This window comes from Girardinichthys multiradiatus, chromosome 8, assembly GCF_021462225.1.
Source record: "Girardinichthys multiradiatus isolate DD_20200921_A chromosome 8, DD_fGirMul_XY1, whole genome shotgun sequence".
Taxonomy (NCBI): domain Eukaryota; kingdom Metazoa; phylum Chordata; class Actinopteri; order Cyprinodontiformes; family Goodeidae; genus Girardinichthys; species Girardinichthys multiradiatus.
In genome coordinates this window covers 24,949,222-24,970,896 of record NC_061801.1, presented here as the reverse complement: position 1 = coordinate 24,970,896, position 21,675 = coordinate 24,949,222, and the positions used below count along the sequence as shown (strand labels likewise).

The window sequence follows — 21,675 nt, the reverse complement described above, 5'->3', positions numbered from 1 at the left end:
GTGCCCTTGATGAATGTATGTAAACTTTTCACCAGAACCAAAAATCCTGATTCTTTTGGACAGAAATGCAAAGACTAAACAGTTTCAAGGTTCTTTATTTAGTAGATACAGAGTGCAGGGCAGGAACATAACGCTAACAACCAGAAAAATATTTTCTGTGATAGTATAGAAATCACAAGAAACGTTTTGATATAACATTAAGAATCTTATTTCTGATCAAGGAGAGTTATGAAAATAAAATCTTACATGTTCAAGCCTGTGTATTTATATGCATAGTAATCCATATCTAAATATTATTCCAATTCCAACCATTCTTTTACAGACTTGGCTGATTATGATACAACTTTACTGATTTAAAAAAATCCGTGACTGAGTACACAGGTTTGATTACATATACTTCAACTGACATGTGGATAAATGTCTTTTAGCAAGTCAAACCATGACCACATGCATTTTTAAGCTATCAATAAGCTTCTAGTGTAATTCATTGACTTTTTGGAAAACTAAATAGTGTCCAATTTTCAACTATTTAGCTGACTATTTGTTGTAAGGAAATTAAAAGCAGTCCTCATTTCCATTATTTCATCTACTCTGCCGTACCAGTATGGGCAGAAACAAAACCACAGTATGATGCTTCTACCACTATGCTTGACAGCTGGTGGGTGCAGTCTCCTCCACACAGATTTGTTATCATCGTGACAACAAGTTTGTTCGTGTGGGCATCTGCAAATTTCATCCAGGCTGAAAGATCTCTATCTTAGAGCAGAGGCTAGCTTCTTGGCAAGAACATGTTCAGTCAAATGAAAATGTTAAACATGTTTCACTGTAGACTGTGACACTGGGGTTACAGTTTCCATGGCAGGTTTTAACCTATGTGATTAGAACGGACAAATCAGGGATGGCCTTCTGAAAGCCATGACCCCGGAAACTTTGAGATACATGCATACAAACTGGGTCTACGCCAGAAAACTAAACCATTCTGCCAAGAACAGCAGTCTTATATCCAGCCAGAATTATGCTCAAAGCTTCTTAATAGCTGGTAGCTATGGCTATAGCTATAGGAACTGTGTGGCATGACGCTGTAAAGGAGCTTTAACCCAATATTTGCGGTGCTTTGGTTTGGTTGTGGCATTCACTCTTGTCTGAAAAAGAACAATTCAAGCACATCCTTCAAGGCCGAAAATTAAAACAGCATTCATGCCCATGAGGATTTGTTTAAAAGCTTTCACTGGAGCAAAATACGTTATTATCGCTTTATAAAGACATGTAAATAATTAACTACTTTAAGGTCCCTTTTTGTGCAAATATAGTGCAGGGTATGCACATACTCTATTGCTGCTGTAAATACTTGGTTTGATCATATGGAAATTACAGGAAACATCTAGATACAAGACAAACTAAATTGTCTCTGATAAGGTAGAGTTCTGCACATATATTCAAGCCTATATCTTCCCAAGCATCGAGCCATTAATATTTCAATATTATGGCTTTATTCTGCCATACAGTAGTAGAATGTTATTGCCTACAATTAATTATATCACTTCAAATAAATCCAAACTGTCCTTTGGTTTGCATAGTTGTTCCTATACATGCATAAGGCATATACATACAGTGCATGTATTTAGGTACAGAGCAAAACAAGAAATTAATATCAAACAATAAAGGCATTAGACTTCACATTCTCAAGATTTTCCTAAAACGATTGCATACTTCAGTCTAACAACCTCACTTACACAAAGTGATTGTGTCCATGTTTAAAAAGCGAATGCTCATTTTTGAGTCAATCTCGAAGCCAGCCAACAGCTGCAAAACAAACAAATAGCAACTCAGCTTTGTATATTAAACGTATACAAGTTGGATCATAGAAGTATTAGTAATACACTATTATAGCACCACATTAAATATTGGGTATACTATTTTTCTCTATATAAAGCACTATGCACTACAGCTGATTTTATTCTGTGAACAAACCTTTAGAAAGTGGTCGAAGGTGATTCCCTCATAGAATTCATCAGGCTCCTGAGATCAAAAAGGGAAGCTTGTGAGTTAGACTATTTAAGAATAGGAGCAAGCTTAGCATTATCTTATCAAGAAACCACTTCCTTTACCATGTGACCAACTGATATACTGGCCACTTCCAACATGGCTGCATCAGCAATGCTTTTGGCTGTTTCTATTTCCAGTGCTCCACTGCGGGATAACAACTCCTCCACCACCTGGAGACATTAGAACAATAAAATACCATAATTTTACTGTTCAAGGCTCAAGTCTCTGATTTCTGAAGGTTAAGGAATGAGGAACGATGAAGATTTTCCAGCTGACTGACCAACCTGACAATAGGTTCATTACAATGAGTGCTGTTTGAGTATTTTGCATGTAATAAGAAGCTCACATGTCTGTATTCCTCAAGTGTTATGGTTCCATCGTTGTCTGTGTCGTGCATGTTGAATAAAACTGCAGAGAAAAATAAAACTTTTATGTTTTTCAGTCACTGGAAAACAACAAGCATGTCTAAGTGATTCCATTAAAAAAAACGCACATCTAAGTTTCTCCTTCCTGACATTTTCACGCTGTTCGTTTGTCATGTGTTGGGACGGGGGCCTGAAATGAGACATGACCACCAGAAATTCTTCAAAGCCAATCTCTTCCACTTTGCCCTTACCATTCTTAGAAAAGTTTCTGAAAAAAAGCAAAAACAAAATATACACGCCATAAAAATTAAATGCAGTTACAAACACCATAATATATATTTTGAGCAAAATATAAATATAGAAAGCAATTATTTAGTAGAAACACCCATAAATAAAGAACATATCTCGTCACTTTTACAACTTTTATTCCGGCTTCTAGCTCATGAAACGTATGTTCATTTCCAACAGAGAAATATGTAAAAAAGTGTGAAAAAAAACAGCAACTTGGAGACCAAAAGCCTGGTTTACACGGAGGCAACTTTAACAAAGCCTTGCATCCTGGAAGAAAATCTCCGGTCATGACGTCGTGGTCGTTCAGTGTGACACTGTGTATTTAGCCTTCTCCTGACCAAAGACAACATAGTACAAAGATGAAGCAGTGTCAAAGAACCTTGCAATAACCGGTGGGGAGAAAAAGTATATGGTACACTGCCGATTTTGCAGGTTTTCCTACTAGCAAAGCGTGTAGAAGTCTTTAATTTTTATCATAGTTGCTCTTCAACTGTTTGTGACAGGATATAAAACAAAAATCCAGAATTATTTGATATATCAGAAAAACAAAACTTAATATTTGGTACAGAAATCTTTGTTTCCAAATATAAATATCAGACGTTTCCTATAGTTCTTGACGAAGTTTGCACACATTGCAGCAGGGTTTTGGACCTCTCCTCCTTACAGGTCTTCTCCAGATCCTTCAGGCTTCATGGCTGTCACTGGGCAATATGAAATTTCAGCTCCCTTCAAAGATTTTCGATTAGGTTCAGGTCTGGAGACTGGCTAGGCCACTCCAGGACCTTGAGATGCTTCTTATGGAGCCACTCCTTAGTTGCCCTGGCTGTGTGCTTCGGGTTGTTGACATGCTGGAACACCCAGCCACAACCCATCTTCAATGCCCTTACTGAGGGAAGGAGGTTGTTGGCTAAGATCTCCCAATACATGGCCCCATCCCATAATGGTCTTCTTTGAGAATGGGGTCCCAGGTCTCTTCAGGTCATTGACTAGGTCCTGCTGTGTAGTTCAGGGCTGATCCCTTACCTTCCTCATGATCATTGATACCCCACTAGGTGAGATTTTGCATGGAGCCCCAGACCGAGAGATCTTGACCGTCACCTTCCATTTTCTTATAATTGCGCCAACGTCTGTTGCCTTCTCACCAAGTTGCTTGGCTGTTTTCCTGTAGCCCATCCCAGCCTTGTGCAAGTCTACTATTGTATCCCTGATGTCCTTACACAATTCTCTGGTCTGGGATCATCTGGATTTTTGTTTCAGATTCCATCACTCACAGTTGAAGAGTATGATAAAAATTAAAGACTTCTACATGTTTTGCAAGTGGGAAAACCTGCAAAACTGGCAGTGCATCAAATACTTGTTCTCCTCACTGTATGACCATTAGTGTGACTGAAGTACGATTCTTGTCCCTTTTCTCTAGCTAAAAACACTTCCAATGTTGTATCCTTCCCCTCTTTTAAACATCACCCCCTAACAACATGTGAATTACTGCTCGTACCTTGCTTTCCATTCATCGCTAGAATGATGCGTCTGGTTCACCTCTACCCAGGGATTTCACAGTTCTCTATCTGAATTTCATAGAGTTGAATGTCCACTTGGAACAAAAATTAAGTGATAGCTTGTGACAAAATTTATAATTACAAAAACTTAATTCCAAACAAATATTGTGGCATCATTTAGGTAGATGCTGTAATATCTGACTACCACCATGGTTACTCTGATGTGAATTATGTGTTCCAGCACTCCTATTCCCAACCACTGTCACAAGATTACTTTAGAATAGAATAGAAAAGGTTGCTTCTCACATTAAAACTAATAGTCCAGTAGTTTCACAATCCCGAGGCAAAAAGTGTTTTTTGTGGTTAAGAAAAGACTTATCTCAGCTGGACGTAACAGTGGGCAGAACCAATCAGACTGATCAGAGTCTGTGATTGGCTTTCCTTGTTTGTTCAGAAAGCAGTCAACCAATCAAAGGGATATCAAGACAGCTGCCAAGGATAGAGTATATTTCTGTTCTCTCTTTACAGCAATAGATTGTCTGTCATTGTCCATATATGGTTGTGTTTTTATGCTGTAGGGACAGGCGCTATAGAGGTCTTTTCTAGTCAGAAAAACAAAATATCTATGGAATAGCCAATTAGGATTTATTATATTTTATAATTTTTGCTTTTTATGTTTTCTGTCATTAAGATATAATACTATTTGTGCTTTAATATAAAGAACATTTGTAAGTTAATATGAGAAAATCAAAAATGGTAATTACTAAGTAAGTATATTTTACATATTAACTGTAATGTTCAGTAGTATATGTGTTACACTCTTGGTTTTTTGTGTTTTCGATTTGATTGTTTTAGAGGGACCGTCTTGCAAGTAGAGACAATTTACATGCACTGTTAGAATTCATCACTGTAGTACCTTTGGTCAAAGAAAGCCTCTGTGATCTCTGCACGGATGGGATTGGATGCCAGATCAGGGATTTCACTGAAGTGGTCCCTCCTGAGGAGTACAAGACGTGACACTTAGGTGCAACATGTGATGAAATGAAGCTTGTCAAGCAGGTTTCCAGTCTTAAAAACAAGTTGGCCCCGTATCAAAGCTGATTGTTACTGTATGGCCCTACATGGAAACCAGTTTATAAATAACTTAAGTACTCATGGGTGACTGAAGATACAATAAATCTGTGAAAAATGAGACAGGCAGAGCTTACCTTAAAACGTCTTCATCATGGCTCAGCTGTTTAAACCTCTTATGCAGGACTGCAATCTGCTCAAATGAAACTGAAAACAAAATCACACAAAGAGAGCAGAGACTGTAATAATTGCTTAACATTAATCTGTATTCAGGGTTAAGTTGTTGATTCTCAGCTCCTTATTCAGTAAATGAAGCTTCTGAGCCATCAACTTTGTTTATTCAAATTTTATTTAAAGCACTTTGGTTTGTCTTCTGTGTGTCTACTGCACTTCTAACAAGATCTATGTAGTTAGTTTGAAGCTTGAATTTAATATAAACAGTAATGAAGCAACAAACATCTATTATTAACGGCCTGGCACTTTGTATGGTGGATTATGTTACTCTTTCCTTAACTTTTACTTTAAATTATTCATAGCTCCTAGTAGTGATGTTTATTTTTATTAAAAGTCAGGTTTGCCTGTTTGGATCCCCATTAAGATAAAACTGAAAATGAAATCGTGTTTCCGTTTCAGGAAGCTCTAATTTACACTTCCTTCTCGTCCGACATAGAAGAGTTTGACAACAATACAAATAATGATTACTCACAGCCCGTTTTCTCCGACAGGTCACAATATTCTGCTGGAGCCGGTGACGACTGTAGTGTCCCCATCGCGGCTGAAAGGCGCTCCCCTCTCTCTCTGCTTCTCTGAGCTGTGGAGTGATCTAAAGCACCAAGCAGCCCAGGATGTTCTCGACAGGGATCAGGCGATCATGTTTCACAATATGTCCAGATGAGTGTTTATTGCAGACCCCGAGCTCACACCTGTTTTTCCCCTCTGTGTGGACGCCAAGCAGTGTTCATCCCCCTGCAGGCAGCGATGGCCACTTCCGCAACACCCGTACCTATGACGACACAGTCCTAAAAACAACAGGGGTGACGTGTGATTTATATTTCCGACGTTTTCAATTACTAAGTGGCTGCGGGCAGTTTCTCTTTAAGGCTGTATGTAAAATTAGATATTATGTCACATGTAATTATTTTAGGTTAAGTACAGTCTTATTCAATAACCTATTGTTGAATATTGTTGAAAAGTTCATTTTTTCCCGGTAACTCAGTTTACGAAGTAGGAGAAGACATGCATCAAAGGTCTCATGCAGGGTCCGGAATTGAATCCCCAGACGGCCCCAGACCTCTACATGCTCTACCTCTATGTATTTTATTGGATTATGTGATAAACTACCATAAAATGGTGCATAAATGTAAAACAGCAGGAAAATGATACACACTTTTGTTAGTTTTTTGTTACAAATAATAATCTTACAAAATGTGGCATGAATTTCTATTTAACCCCATGTATTCTGACACCCCTAAATAAAATCAAGTACCACTTAGAGGTTAACAGAGTCCATATGTGTTTAGTTTGAACTCATAGCTGTTCAATGAAGGCCTCAGAGATTTTTTGAAGAACATTAGTGAAACAAATCGGCATCACGAAGACCATGAAACACATCAGACAGGTCAAGGGTGAAGGTGCAGGGAGGTTTAGGGATCACATCTATGAAAGAAATGTTCTTTATTACTAGTTAAATTCTGTGTTTGCTACAGTTACAGCTCAGAATCTCTACCAGCTTTGAACATCAACAGAATAAGACTTGTTAGGCATGAGTCTTATTCTTCTTTGCAAAAACAGCTTAAACTCAGTCAGATTGGTTGGAGAATGTCTCCAAACAGGAATTTTCAAGTCTCGCCACAGGTTCTCAATAAAAAGGATTCCTACAGTTGCTGCTAACATCATTTGTCACTCGGGAGAAGGTGTATTTTTTATGTGTCTATTACTAAATGTGTTTTGTATGTAGGCACAAAATATTAATTTTGGTCTTATCTGATCAGAGCAACATCTCTCACATGTTTATTGTATCTACCACATGGTTTGTAGCAAACTGATAATTGGACATTGTGTGTCTTCCCTTCAAAGTTTGCCTTTCTTCTTTTCACTGTTTTTGAAGGTTTTGTGGAGTGCATGACAAATAGTTGTCCTGCCAACAAATTGTCCTATTTGAGTTGTGGATCTCTGCAGCTCCTCCAGAGTTACGAATGGCCTCTTGACTGTTTCTCTGATTAATACTCTTCTTCCTGTCAGTTTAGGTAGGCAGCCATGCCTTGGTAGGTTTGCAGATGGGCTATACTCATTTCCATTTTAACATGAAGTATTGACTGGAGGTCTGTGAGATGTTCAAGCCTTGGAATATCATTTCACATTCACATTATGTTGTCTTGAGTACATTTAGATGTATTTACGTTTATTCCTTCACATTATTTTTAGTCACAACTGCTTTAAAGTTGGGATGTAAAATATATCACTGAAAGCTCCACAGAATGAGTCCTTTTTGCGGAAATGTATACCAGTTATGTCTGTTTCCAGACCACAGAACAATCTTAAATACTTTATGACAAGTTTTGTGCTGTGTAACAATGCACATTCATTTTAGCTTGTTCCATCCAGATATTTTATGTCAATGATTGTGAAGGTTCACATATCGGTGGTAGACTTAATTTAGAAATGATTTCTTTCCTGAAAATCTTTTTTACATCTATGTGACTCACTTCTAGCAGGTTCAGATTACTGTAATACATTAAATGCTCTGAGTGGTAAAAAAAAAACCACACACACCAGACACCGAAAGAAATATGACGGTAATTACTGATGAAAACATCATAAAAAGACATTTGTGGCTGTGCTTGTTTCTTACCTCAGTGGCGCTGCACTCTACCTCATTTCTTGGTGACAAAAGACCTGCTGTAACATCAACATGTATTATGTGGCATGAAGTGGATGCTGTCTAAAAGTCAGTGGTATAAACCACAGATCAGAACACTGTCAGTAACAAGTTTCTACCCTGTTTGAGTCATCATGGAAAAATAAAATTCAACGTAATAATAATACAATCCTGACAGATAACCCCAAAAACAAACAAATAAAAAACACCTAGGATTATACATAGATATATAGACTAAATATATAAAATAAGTATGACAGTTAGAGACCAAGGAGCAGTTGATCAGGAAGTAAAACCAGAAAGAAAACAAGAAAATCCAAAAAAGGACATGGGACATAAATAAAAGCAACAAACAAAACAAACTAACCTAACAACTTGCAATCATTTTGAAATCAAATATCAAATGTGTCAAAATTCGTATTAACTATTTCACAATAGGAATGAAGTTATACTAAGCAAATTTTAAATCTGAGATCATTTTAAAAACATTTTTACTTGCAGTACCTCTGTAAGCCATATGAGGGCATTAGAGGAACACATTCGTGTTTATCATGCTTTCCCCAGGGCTGCATAGTGGTTCAAATCCCTTTTTGTCTGGGGATTGCATGCTCTCCATGTTTCTTGGTGGGTTTCTTTATCTCCTTCAGGTTCCTCCCACCCTACAAGAAATACATGCATGTCAGGTTATTTGTCTAAATTGCCCTTAGGTGTGAGTGTGTGCATGTATGGCTGTCTGTTGCTCTGTGATGGACTGGCAACAGATCTTAGGTGCGCCCTGCCCATTTACTGCTGGAGATACAGAGCAGCAACCCTGCAAGGATTAGATAAGTATAGAAATGGATGGATGTGCGTGCAGGCCTGTGGAGAGTTAAGGACAAAAAGATTAGTCGATGCATCAGCGAGGTGTTTGTGGTACTGACATTAAAATGTTAAAGTTGTCCATGTTCCTCTGAACAAATGTTTGTCTGGCAGCTTTATAACTTGTATGATACTGTACAGTAACACTAGTTAAAAACTCTCACACAGCTAATGCATGTATGCAGAAACAAATGTAGCAATTTGCAAGGTAAACTGTTGATTTTTTTTAAACTTATTAATCTAACACCTTAATCAAGGATAACTCATTTTGTTTTTTATTTTCTTTGGTTGGTTGATGAGTTATATGTTGATAACTTTAAACAATAAACAAAGTTACATGGGTTAAATTCAAATCCTTGCTAAAGCAAACAAAATAATACAAGTTATTAATTACATTATACATTACAAATGTCAATGTTTTAATGCCATCTTAATGTATAAAAATATTTATACACAAAATCTTGTTGAAGGAAAAAAAATTTAAAATGAAACAAATAAATTCACATTCCTCTTGATGATTTACAAAAAGTCTGTAAAACATACATTTTAAAAAAATCTCTGGTTGCCAGTCACTGAGCAAACAAACTGGAGCAAAACAAAAGCAAACAGGTGTCTGGCTGACATTCTCTACCTGAAGACAAGGTAACCACACCTACGGTTTCTGGCACTACACAGCCCTCTTGTGTGCAAATAACCTAATTATCAAAAACTGAATAGAAATACAGTTCTTTTCCCAGTGCAACATCACTAGAATGCTGTTCTAAAGACTGGATCATACAAGAATAAACAACCTTACGTTTGTGAAGTGTATTAATGTGGATCAAACTACACATTATTTTGTTGTTGCACTATCAACCCAACCATTTGACAAGTTATGTTATAAATTTATGAAATTATTTATGCCGTCCACATTTGGATGACAAATGAACCTGCCTGCAAAACAAACAAACTTGCACTTAATTGCGCAGTGCTGCTCTTTGCTTAAGTGCTTGCCAGTTATTGTACTTGAAGTGATTTCAAGAGGGTTAGAGTTGCTCTTGCTATGGAAGAAGTCTTCTTCTCTGGCTCCATGCACAGTGAAGCAGCTTTTTCTCTTTAAGAGCCTTTGATGGTATATAGAAGATTACATGACTTATTATTAAGGAGTGGTTGCATGAGAGATTAGTCCTGGACTGATGTACAAAAAGGATTGTTTGGAGATCTGGAGGATCTTGCAGTCATAATTAATCTCAACCCTGCTTGGTAGAAATGGTCATTCTCGGAAAAGAGGGTGTTGTGTTCACCTGCTATGGCTGAGGTTGTGAAAGCGCAGGGCGGTGTCGGTGATGTTTCCAGGTAATCGTTTGGGCAGGGGTGTGAGCAGCAGAGGGTGGACAGGCAACTAAATGCTTTCCAGGAAACTGAGTGAGGAGCCATAAGGGACTCTGGAGTGGAGGAGGTACGTGTGTCGCTGTGTATCTTCCAAGAAACATTAGGTCAGGAATCGAGTTGTCTCCAAGAGCTGCCGGGGAGGCTCCGGAACTTTAGCACAGGGAGAGTAGGGGTAGTAACTCGCAGGAGAATAATAAGGAGCAGAAGAAGTGCATGACTACAGACATGAGCAAATAAAATCCGGAAATGAATCCCCAATCCTGCTGCTACTGAAATACAGCCTCCTAAGGAGTGGAGATGGGCTGCAGCTGGAGTTGCAGAACCTGCCCATCCTACCCTGTAGCAACGGAGCGAGTCATGCCTGTTGCTGCAGGGTGTCCTTGTAGCACACATCTCGTTTTCAAAGTTCAGAGAAAATTTGGTTTCATTCAGGCCATCAAAGATGAACAAAAGATTAGAACAGCTGTGATCTGAAACATTCATATCCCTGATCAAGTTTAGATCTCTAAATGTGAAGGGAAATTCAAACTGGAAGGTAGTTAATTTCTGCACAGCCACTTTTTTCCAATACTAGCAATTCCTTTTGTGGTGGATCTTCTTCACTTGGTAAAGTGTTGAAAACTCTCCAATTTGTTGGCCTCATGTTCTTTGTTAACCTTACCACTGCCTCCTTCTGTGACATATAGCTCTGTATAGGTTTTGGTTAAAGGAATTAAAGATGATTCGTCTGCTGTTCCTTGAGACAGTCTTTGTTCTGGATTGAAAGTATGATTTGAGCTCATCTTGACACCTTTGTACTCTGAAGGATTAAAACCCAATATTAAATTTTATATTTCACCTTCAAATACCTTATATCTGGAAATACAGTTTTGAAACTAGTTCTGCCAAATCTAACCCAACATTGAAGGCCAATTATACAGATGGAAAGACTAGGAACGAAAAGAAATAAAACCCTAAAATCATTGCATTTTCTGCTTCACAAACAAAATTATTTGAATTGCAAAACCTAGAAGGACTCAATAGATGACAAAAATACAATATTATAAAGTAGTATCAATTTTAAAAAAACATAATTTGCTTTTATATTCATTTTAATAAATATTGGCATGCTATTAAAAGCCTTTTAATGAATGAAAACATAATTATTTACAAAACATTAATGAAACCCTTCTAATAATAGCTGTCCAGCTTTTTGCACTCTCCACTTGTATTTTGGATTATTTATCATTAGTAATGAGCTCCAGGGTTGGAAGGCCTGCTTCCCATTGCCCTGATCTTTAGCTCCCTCCACAGATTCTCTATCAGATTCTAGTCTGGGGTCTGCCTGGGTCACTTCAAAATATTAATTTTACTTACAGGCAGAAGAAACATGATGGTAAAATTAAAAGATTACCTAAATCTGCCTTGGGTATTAGTATTGCACAGTATCATTTATTTTGTCTACCTTCTTACATCACACTGTCTTCATCCTAACATTTTCAAAATATTTTAGTGCAAATCTAAAAGGTTTGCCATGCAAACATATTCACCCCCATCTGATCTAATACTCCTAAATAAAATCCAGTTCAGTCAGGTGTCTGTAGAAACAACCTAATCAGCAAGCAGGCTCCACCTACATTCAAGACGCTGTAAACGTATTGCAGAAAACTAACGCTGCACATCAACCCCATCTGGGGTTGATGGAAGGATGGATGGAGCTAAATACAGGGCAATCTTGGAATAAAACCTGGGCAGAGGTTCACCTTACACAAGTACATCAACTCTAAACATCCAGCCAGAGCTACAGTGAAACAGTTTAGATTAGGGTTGTCCTCAGTTTTTGATGTCCCCTGGTTCAACACACTTTAATCACATAACTGGTTCATTGCCAGGCCTCTGCAGAATTACATCACACAATGAGAAGGTTATTCAGCCTTTAATTTAGCTGTGCAGCAGCAGAAACACATCTTAAACATAAAAGACATTGACTCTTGAGGACTACAGCTGGATTCCGGTGGTTCAGTGAAATTATTTTCATGTATAAGAGTGGCCCAGTCAAAGTCCAGCCACAAATCATACTTAGGATCAATGGCAGAACTTAAATTTCTGTTTACATAAGTACTCTATCCAATCTGAATGGCCATAAGCTTTTAGGCAAAGACTAATGTGCAAAAATGTCAGTCTCTGGATGTACAAATTGGTAGAAATATACTGTAAAACGTTAACACATTTGCACAAGATCTTATGTTGATTAATCAGGTAACAGGTATTGTTTATGATTGCATTTTTTTTTATTACCTTCTTACTCACAAAGACAGAAACAGACAAAGCAGTTCCTGAAACACTCACGTGGTACGGCCCGCTTTTGAGGCCTTGAACGTCACCACATATGTCATCAGACTAGCAGACTAGCACTCAGCTAATGATGGGTGCTGTGCTTTTAAAGTTAAGACAAACTTTATTTAAAGGGTGGTTTTAAACACAGAAGATTGGCCATAACGTGCCGTCCGCGCTCATGCATTTCAACCCTTTTATTGGTGGTATTTTAAAGGTATGTGTTTGATTCTGATGACAAGCTATAAGTTTCTTTTGTTAGCTCCAACCGCTAATGGCTGAAAACTGCTCACTTTATGAGTCAGCTGAAGATCATTTAACCAGAAAAGTTGTTGGTCCTCATTTAAAATAACATTTTCTCAAATATTATTTAAACATTTCCTTAATAATTCCTTAAATATTATTTTAATAAATAAAGGCAGATAATTAAACACAGTTGAGAATTAGTCATCCAGAAGATTGGTTTTATTCAGCAAATCATTCTTTAAAATGTTATTTTATTAAAATAATGTTTTATCTGATCTTGCATTGTGAATGGTTGTCTAAACGTTTGCTAATTATCGCCTAAGTTGGTTCCAAGACTAACTTAACTTCATTTCCAGATTCTTCAAGATAATCATTGGTTTTCAAACATAAACATTGTATGGTAATGTTGCATCACTTTTTCGGTCATGGTTTCCAACCATCTTTGATTCACTTGTTTATAGTGTACATAGCCCATTAGTCTTCCTTATTCTTTCATTTTGCTTAGTAGTTTAGTTGGATTGTTTTAGCATAGTAAAGAGTTCGTTGATTAAAATATATATGACTTTCTCAGTTTTATAAAACCTTAACTGCAGGTTAAAGCAAGCTAAGCAATAAGCTATGACAAAAAGTTTACCCTCTTCCTGTAAGGCCATCCTAACATAGTTACTTCAATCTCTATGTTGATGCTAAACAAAGACCACTTTCCTCTATGCAGCAAACTTTAACATTAGAATTCCTGTGAACTTTCATAAAAAGGAAAACTATGTGGTTTCAGCCGCCAGTCTAATTTGAATTTGGTCACGTGATACAAACGTTGTACTTTGCTTTCACCTCCGTGTGACTCACCAACATTTCTTTGCTTTTATATAATAAACCTGCAAGAAAACAAAAGAAACACAAATTCATTTTAAACAGGTTAATAATAGGTTAGAACTGCTTTTTGCGGATGATGCGGTCCTATTGGCTTCATCAGCTTGTGATCTACAGCTCTCACTGGAGCAGTTCGCAGCCGAATGTGAAGCGGCCGGGATGAGAATCAGTGCCTCCAAGTCCAAGGCCATGGTTCTGAGCCGGCAAAGGGTAGAGTGTCTTCTCCGGGTCGGGGTGGAGGTCCCGCCTCAAATGGAGAAGTATAAGTATTTTGGGGTCTTGTTCAAAACGGAGCGGGAGATCGATAGACGGATTGGTGCTGCATCAGCAGTGATGCGGGGGCTGTACCGGTCTGTCATGGTGAAGAGAGAGCTGAGTCAAAAAGCGAAGCTCTCGATTTACCGGTTGATCCACGTTCCTACCCTTATCTATGGTCACGAGCTTTGGGTTGTGACTGAAAGAACGGGATAACGGATACAAGCAGCCGAAATGAGTTTCCTCCGCAGGGTGTCTGGGCTCTCCCTTAGAGATAGGGTGAGAAGCTCGGTCATCCGGGAGGGACTCAGAGTAGAGCCACTGCTTCTCCACGTCGACAGGAGCTAGTTGAGGTGGCTGGGGCATCTGGTTAGGATGGCTCCTGGGCGCCTCCCTGGTGAGGTGTTCCGGGCACGTCCCACCGGGAGGAGGCCCAGAGGAAGACCCATGACACGTCGGAGGGACTATGTTTCTTGGCTGGCCTGGGAACGCCATGGTATTCCCCCGGACGAGCTGGCCAAAGTGGCTGGGGAGAGGGAAGTCTGGGTCTCTCTGCTTAGGCTGCTGCTCCTGCGACCCGACCCGGGATAAGCGGAAGACAATGGATGGATGGATGGATTGATGGATGGAGAGATGAATAGAACTTTTATCAAATGAATTTTCATTAATTAAGATATTAAATATACTTAATGAAATTCAGAACATTAAATGATCATTAAAACGCATGTTAAGGTTAAATTTGGTTTAGGTTACGATGTTGTCTGGCCTGTGAGATCATATTTTTGTATGTTTGTTGTGAGACACCAGTGGATGAAACTACAGGTGCCACTAAACTTCATATCCCATAATGCAGAAGAACAGAGTGTGGTCTAATATCAGTCAGGGATTGCCTTTGTTTCCTCCCTTCTGTATATATGTACAAAAGGAGAGTTTAAAGGAAATGCCAGATAACTACAGGGGTTGGACAATGAAATTGAAACACCTGTCATTTTAGTGTGGGAGGTTTCATGGCTAAATTGGACCAGCCCGGTAGCCAGTCTTCATTGATTGCACATTGCACCAGTAAGAGCAGAGTGTGAAGGTTCAATTAGCAGGGTAAGAGCACAGTTTTGCTCAAAATATTGAAATGCACACAACATTATGGGTGACATACCAGAGTTCAAAAGAGGACAAATTGTTGGTGCACATCTTGCTGGCGCATCTGTGACCAAGACAGCAAGTCTTTGTGATGTATCAAGAGCCACGGTATCCAGGGTAATGTCAGCATACCACCAAGTAGGACGAACCACATCCAACAGGATTAACTGTGGACGCAAGAGGAAGCTGTCTGAAAGGGATGTTTGGGTGCTAACCCGGATTGTATCCAAATAACATAAAACCACGGCTGCCCAAATCACGGCAGAATTAAATGTGCACCTCAACTCTCCTGTTTCCACCAGAACTGTCCGTCAGGAGCTCCACAGGATCAATATACACGACCGGGCTGCTATAGCCAAACCTTTGGTAACTCATGCCAATGCCAAACGTCGGTTTCAATGGTGCAAGGAGCTCAAATCTTGGGCTGTGGACAATGTGAAACATGTATTGTTCTCTGATGAGTCCACCTTTACTGTTTACCCCACATCCGGGAGAGTTACGGTGTGGAGAAGCCCCAAAGAAGAGTACCACCCAGAGTGAAGCATGGGGGTGGATCACTGATGGTTTGGGCTGCCATATCATGGCATTCCCTCGGCCCAATACTTGTACACTGCCAAGGACTACCGAACCATTCTTGAGGACCATGTGCATCCAATGGTTCAAACATTGTATCCTGAAGGCGGTGCCGTGTATCAGGATGACAATGCACCAATACACACAGAAAGATTGGTTTGATGAATATGAAAGTGAAGTTGAACATCTCCCATGGCCTGCACAGTCACCAGATCTAAATATTATTGAGCCACTTTGGGGTGTTTTGGAGGAGCGAGTCAGGAAACGTTTTCCTCCACCAGTATCACGTAGTGACCTGGCCACTATCCTGCAAGAAGAATGGCTTAAAATCCCTCTGACCACTGTGCAGGACTTGTATATGTCATTCCCAAGATGAACTGACGCTGTATTGGCCGCAAAAGGAGGCCCTACACCATACTAATAAATTATTGTGGTCTAAAACCAGGTGTTTCAGTTTCATTGTCAAACCCCTGTATGTGACAGCAAAATGCATATGCATGTGTATTTATTTAAACGGTTCTTTTTTGGGGGGTAAATGGTTATACATAAAAAAATGTTGACTGCACAAATTTGAATTTATTGTGAATTTTCTTGACTCTAAACAGGATCCAAATAATACATATAAGCAAAAATACACAATACTTACACCACCACTGTTGGGGAAAAGAAATGCGCGTTGTTTGTATGAAGAAGTGCACAAACTACTTCTCTTCATTAAAGACTTATTGAAGATTCAAGCTTGCTTGTACAAGGGCTCTTTCCTGTTCAACTCACTGCAATTACTAAGGCTCACAGTATCACAGAAAAAAGAACAACAATCATTTAGTCCACACGTTTTATACAGTAAATAATATGAAATAAAATTACATTGATTGGTGTTAAAAGGTAGGAAGTCATCATGGTTAAGCCTAGAAACTCCCATTGTTGTGGCATAGGTATGTCCAAACCTCCTGGCTCTTATCATCTTCACCATCAGCCAATCCCTGGAGAAAAGAATGCATCTCCTCTGACTTGTGTTACCTCATCATGGTGATCCCTTCTGTTACTTTGTGTGTGTGGGGAGATAATTTATTACACTTGTCTGTTACTTACGTATTGGAAGGGAGTGTATGTAACAGGATGCTGTCAAAGACTGGCCTTGAGATTCATTCACTTCAGGATCAGCTGCCGACCTTAATTATTTGCCCCAAGTATTAATTCTCAGTTCCTATATTCCCTTTAAAAGATTACAACTACAACTCTGAAACAGGCACATTGCATTTATGTGTAATAACAGAAAGAAAACAAAATATATTTGGTTAAACATCCATTAGAGAGTTGCATCTCTACCACAAGCTTTTGACAGGCCTTAATACAGTCATTTAAATAGGTCGGTCTCTTGAAACAAATTTAGCTTTTAAACCTAATACATAATTTTTTAGTACAGTTGAGCTCATGGCGCATTTGCAATAGGACCCAAGCACATATCGAACCAGAGGTGTAGTGGAGGAGAATGTTTAATGAAAAGAAGCCAAACTTACAACTTAACACTGGAAACAGGAGACACAATAAGAAACAACGGGAGTTGCACATGAGGCAGTCTGACAGACACGGAGCAGGTAAGTCAATGCTTGAAACCAGCAAATTAGAGGAGAAAATCAGACAACTATATACAGGGGAGTGTGAAGAGAAACGGCATGGAGAACAGGTTAAAGTAATCAGGTGAGTACGGGAAACAGCTGAGACCAGTGAGGGCTGAGCTGACTGAAGGAGAGAAGAGCAGATGAACAAGAGGACTGCAGAAAAGAAATCCAACATGGAATAACAACAGAAAGCAAACCTTAAAAAAACCCCAAGAACTTAATCAACAATTAATTAACTAAAAATAACACTAAGAGATTATTAACAAAATAAAAAAGATGCATGAAATAAACCTGACACAGCAGGATCATGTTGAAGGCCTTCTAAAAGCCTAAGGTCAGTGTGCTTTATCTGTCATTTAGAATATTTGTGAAAAGTTAATTTATTTTAGTGACCCAATTCACTACGTAAACATTACATAGATTAATTATACACATACTGATGTTAATTACAATGAATTTTCACTTACAGCTAATGAATACTCAACATCAGGGATTATATTATTGCATTAGAACAGTAAAAAACATTTTTAATACAGAAATATGGGCTTTATGAAAAGTCTTGTTTGTTGAATGGACAAGTCACGCTTTTGGAACATTAATGAAAATTAGTGGATTACTGTTAAAAGCTGGGTCTGTGCCCGGAAATCAAGCAGTTTTACCAATTCTACCAAGAAAAGCAATTGAATATCCAACCAGAATTAGACCAGAGGCATGTTGCACAATGGTGTGGTCAGGATGCAACTCCCCAAGGGACATCTATCCAAACTGGGCTGTATTTAAATACAGACCCATTCAGTAAATACGAATATTGTTTAAAAGTTCATGTATTTCAGTAACTGAGCTCATTAAGTGAAACACATTATATAGATTAACTGCGCAGTAACTGATGTTTTCAAGCCTTGATTTCTGTTAATTATGATTTTCTGCTCTCAGCCTAATGAAAACACAACATTTAAGATTGATTATTACATCAGACCAATAAAAAACATTTTTAATACAGATATGTGGGCTTTTCGAAAGGTTTGTTTACATCTGCTTAAAGATCATTATCAAAAAATACTCTTAATCTGACAAACAATCCTCATTGGATCATACATTCTAATTTATTGAAAATGACTGTATTTGAGCCTGTATGTATAATTTTAACTCTGTTCATTAGACAAATTAGGCAATGAAAAACCACCACTGGCTGCACTGTGTATCAGTACCAAAGAATCTGGTCAAGAATACATTTTCTAAAAACATCGACAGGGTTTTTACAACAAGATATGCATAAGGTTCGTTAATTTGATATGCAGCAAAGATAATAATAATGTTGATAATAATTATTGTTATTACGTATCAAACAGGCCTAAATTATATAAATCTTTTACATATCAGCTAAAAACAAAGATAAGACGATATACAGCATAACACACCAATTAAAACCTTGCAGTACTTTTCTCAACCACATGGAGGCAGCAGCAACAAGATAATAAACATTTTTGCAAACAGATCTTAATAGGAGCTTACATTTACATTCAATAGGTGAACAGAAATAAGCGTAAATAAATCAAGTGATTTTTGCTTGTGTTAATACAAATGCATCAATTGCACAACCATAACAGGTCACAGGTTTCGTGCTCTACTGTCTTGACTGCTTTAAAAATAATTGCATATCCATTTTTTTCATTTATTATTAAACTCATCCCAACATGTCCCTTTTGTTCTTGTTTACAAGTAATGTTGAATCAGATACATGATGGAAGCACATTGTTACGACCTAAAAACAAACAACTATATTCTATTCTGTTATATCCTGTAAGCCACCATTTAGATTTTATTAATTCTTTCTTTAACTCAACTTTTATACTATACAGGCCTCTCCAACAAACCTATAAGGCTCCACTTCTCACTTACTAATATCTAATAGTCTCATTGTGTGCCCACCGGAGGGCAATATAGGATTTCGAATATACAAGCCGTTCTACTAAATTATTGGATAAATAAAAGTTTAGAATAAATTTCTTTATGCCTTCTTGTTCTATAATCATCAGCTTGTCAGAACGCTCCTTGTGCTAACCTCCTGGGGCTTGCAGCATAAATACAGAATACAAACACTACCAAACATACCCAAATTATCCTACTGAGAAAATGATTTGATTTGTTACAAGGCCCCACTGCTACACCCTACACTGTAAGAACTGACATCCCCCTTAGGGTAAATGCACTCTTAAACTTCAGCTGTTATAATACGGTTTTTACACAGAACATAGGTTTGTGTTTTCCAAATGTTTAAATTATAGTTGTAAATTGTTCTGACTGTTCTTAGGCTTGTCAGAGTTGAGACCATGCAATTCTGAAAGCTGACTTTACTCTAGTATGGCAGTTGTAGAAATAGTTGCTTAAATCTCAGGATACCCCCCTGGACACAGTATAAACAACTTGACAAAAAGGTTTTAAATATATATGTTTTCTGGAACATATACAACTATGATATTTGCTTTTTATATTTTCCAGGTGTCAGGATGTGTCACCTTTTGGACTCTGTGGTGAACTTTGTGTTATTTTGAGTGTTTGGTTGTTTCTTCCCTCCTCGTTCATAGCTCCTTTAGTTATTGTTGTTTTTCTTATGACTTAGTATGGTTTTCTCTTTGTTGTCATTGTTGCCATTATTATTATTATTATGATTATTACTGTACTCTGTTTTCCTTGAGTTCTTTAGTTTAGTTCCCCCATCTGGTATCTCTATGTTTTTATTTGTGGTTAGGTATTTATTCTTCCCTCTTGCACTCTTCTGCTTATTAGTTATACTGTATTTGGTCTTTGTTTCCTAGTCCTCCCAGAATGGTTCTCTTTATCTTAATTCTCAAGTCCCTCCTTTATAGGTTAGCTTTTGTTATTGTTTACCTTTATTCTTGTCCCCGCTTCCTCTGCCTCATTGACAATTTGTTCTTTCAGTATTGGTTTATAGTTTCTTTTTAGGTCTGCTCACTATCTTGTCTTTAGTCCTTTCCTCATTTAGTTTTATTAGGTTCACCTGCTCCCTCTGCCTTCCTGCCTCCTTTTCTCACCTGTTCTTAGTTCCTTTGATTACCTGCCTTTGTTCTCCCTCAGTATATTAGTTGGTTTTATTTCTTTGTCCTTTGTTGGTTCCTCCGATCACATTCCCTGATTTAGTTCATGTTTGCTACGTTTCCTGCGGTGAAACTCAAGTAAGTCTGAGCTGTTCCTTACTTGTACCTGATGAGTTTGTTTGCTACTTTGCTTCGTTCAACCTTTGAATAAAGCTGCAGACTGTGTTCAAGAACGCTGCTGCCAAGCTCTTATCTGTGCTTTGGTCTACCCACAAACCCCATCGTGACCCCAGGTTAGCCTAAAAACTGGAAAAGGTATTATAGCAGAGCATCATCTCAACTCCTGACCCACCCAAAAAATAAAGAAATAAAAAACACAATCTGAACATTTTAAACAGGAATGTTACTTGTCAGTTATAGGCTACATATGTATTTGTTTGGATCTTATGCCTAGTGGAAAAATAGTTTTAGAAAATGAACACTAGAATGTATGGGTACATCTCAGTAAATTGGACTATGCATTCCGATGAGGCTAATTTCTTAGATTAAAAGTGCCTTTAGGAAATAACAACCTTGAAGTAAATATAAGACATACGTGACATGAACATGTAATTAGGAACCATTATTAGACTTCAGCCCACGAATGTCGCTGGTTCATAAATTAAATGCAGCCTTCCACATGAAAATGTGCACATCAGAACTAAGAGAACTATAATTAAAGTTCTGACAACAAATAGTGGTAGTAATTCCATAATGTAAACTAAAGGAAAACAAAAAATAAATAAGAAATGTACTCTGCCTGGCTATCATGTTATCTAATGTTTGATCAAAAAGAAGAATAGGAAAACTGTGCAACAGATCTTTCAAACTGAACAAGGTAAATACAACTAAGAAACTAAGAACAAAGCAAATATGGTGGAAAATCCTGACACTTTCCAGACAAAATAAGAGATATTGTGGTACTGTGAGGAATGTGCTGCACATACAGATGTTGTGACTGTTGAGATTAGGTTGCATCATGTTTGTTGTTCCCTGTTCGATGGTATGAATCTGTACAACATAAATTTATTCAGGCAGCGGTTAACCCTGAGACGTATTATAATGACGATGGCAGGTGTGTGTATGTTATGTATACAGTAGTTGTGCAAGTGTAGAAGCACCTCATTTGTGGATACACTCAATGCGGCATTGAATTTGTGCTTAGAAAAAGGATTTTTCTACTTTGCT

The 21,675-nt window shown here is 38.0% G+C and overlaps 1 protein-coding gene across 1 annotated transcript; it reads right to left on the bottom strand.

Annotated features, from left to right (window-relative positions):
- Positions 1-79: 79 nt before the first annotated feature.
- On the bottom strand, positions 80-6,265 carry tescb (tescalcin b). The gene is made up of 8 exons (XM_047372916.1): positions 5,976-6,265; positions 5,407-5,476; positions 5,115-5,195; positions 2,540-2,679; positions 2,393-2,454; positions 2,109-2,216; positions 1,972-2,019; positions 80-1,803 (listed from the first exon to the last, which is right to left on the bottom strand). Exons 1-8 carry the CDS (start codon positions 6,037-6,039, stop codon positions 1,726-1,728), a joined length of 651 nt encoding a protein of 216 aa, XP_047228872.1. The 5' UTR covers positions 6,040-6,265; the 3' UTR covers positions 80-1,725.
- Between the last annotated feature and the right edge of the window lie 15,410 nt (positions 6,266-21,675).

Excerpts from the sequence above, each read along its gene's own strand:
- tescb (XM_047372916.1), bottom strand. The coding sequence starts at position 6,039 with ATGGGGACACTACAGTCGTCACCGGCTCCAGCAGAATATTGTGACCTG. Across the intron at positions 2,680-5,114 it reads GAGGCTTTCTTTGACCAAAG|AAACTTTTCTAAGAATGGTA; the intron begins GTACTACAGTGA and ends GCTTTTTTTCAG. Across the intron at positions 2,455-2,539 it reads CAGGAAGGAGAAACTTAGAT|TTTTATTCAACATGCACGAC; the intron begins GTGCGTTTTTTT and ends TTTTCTCTGCAG.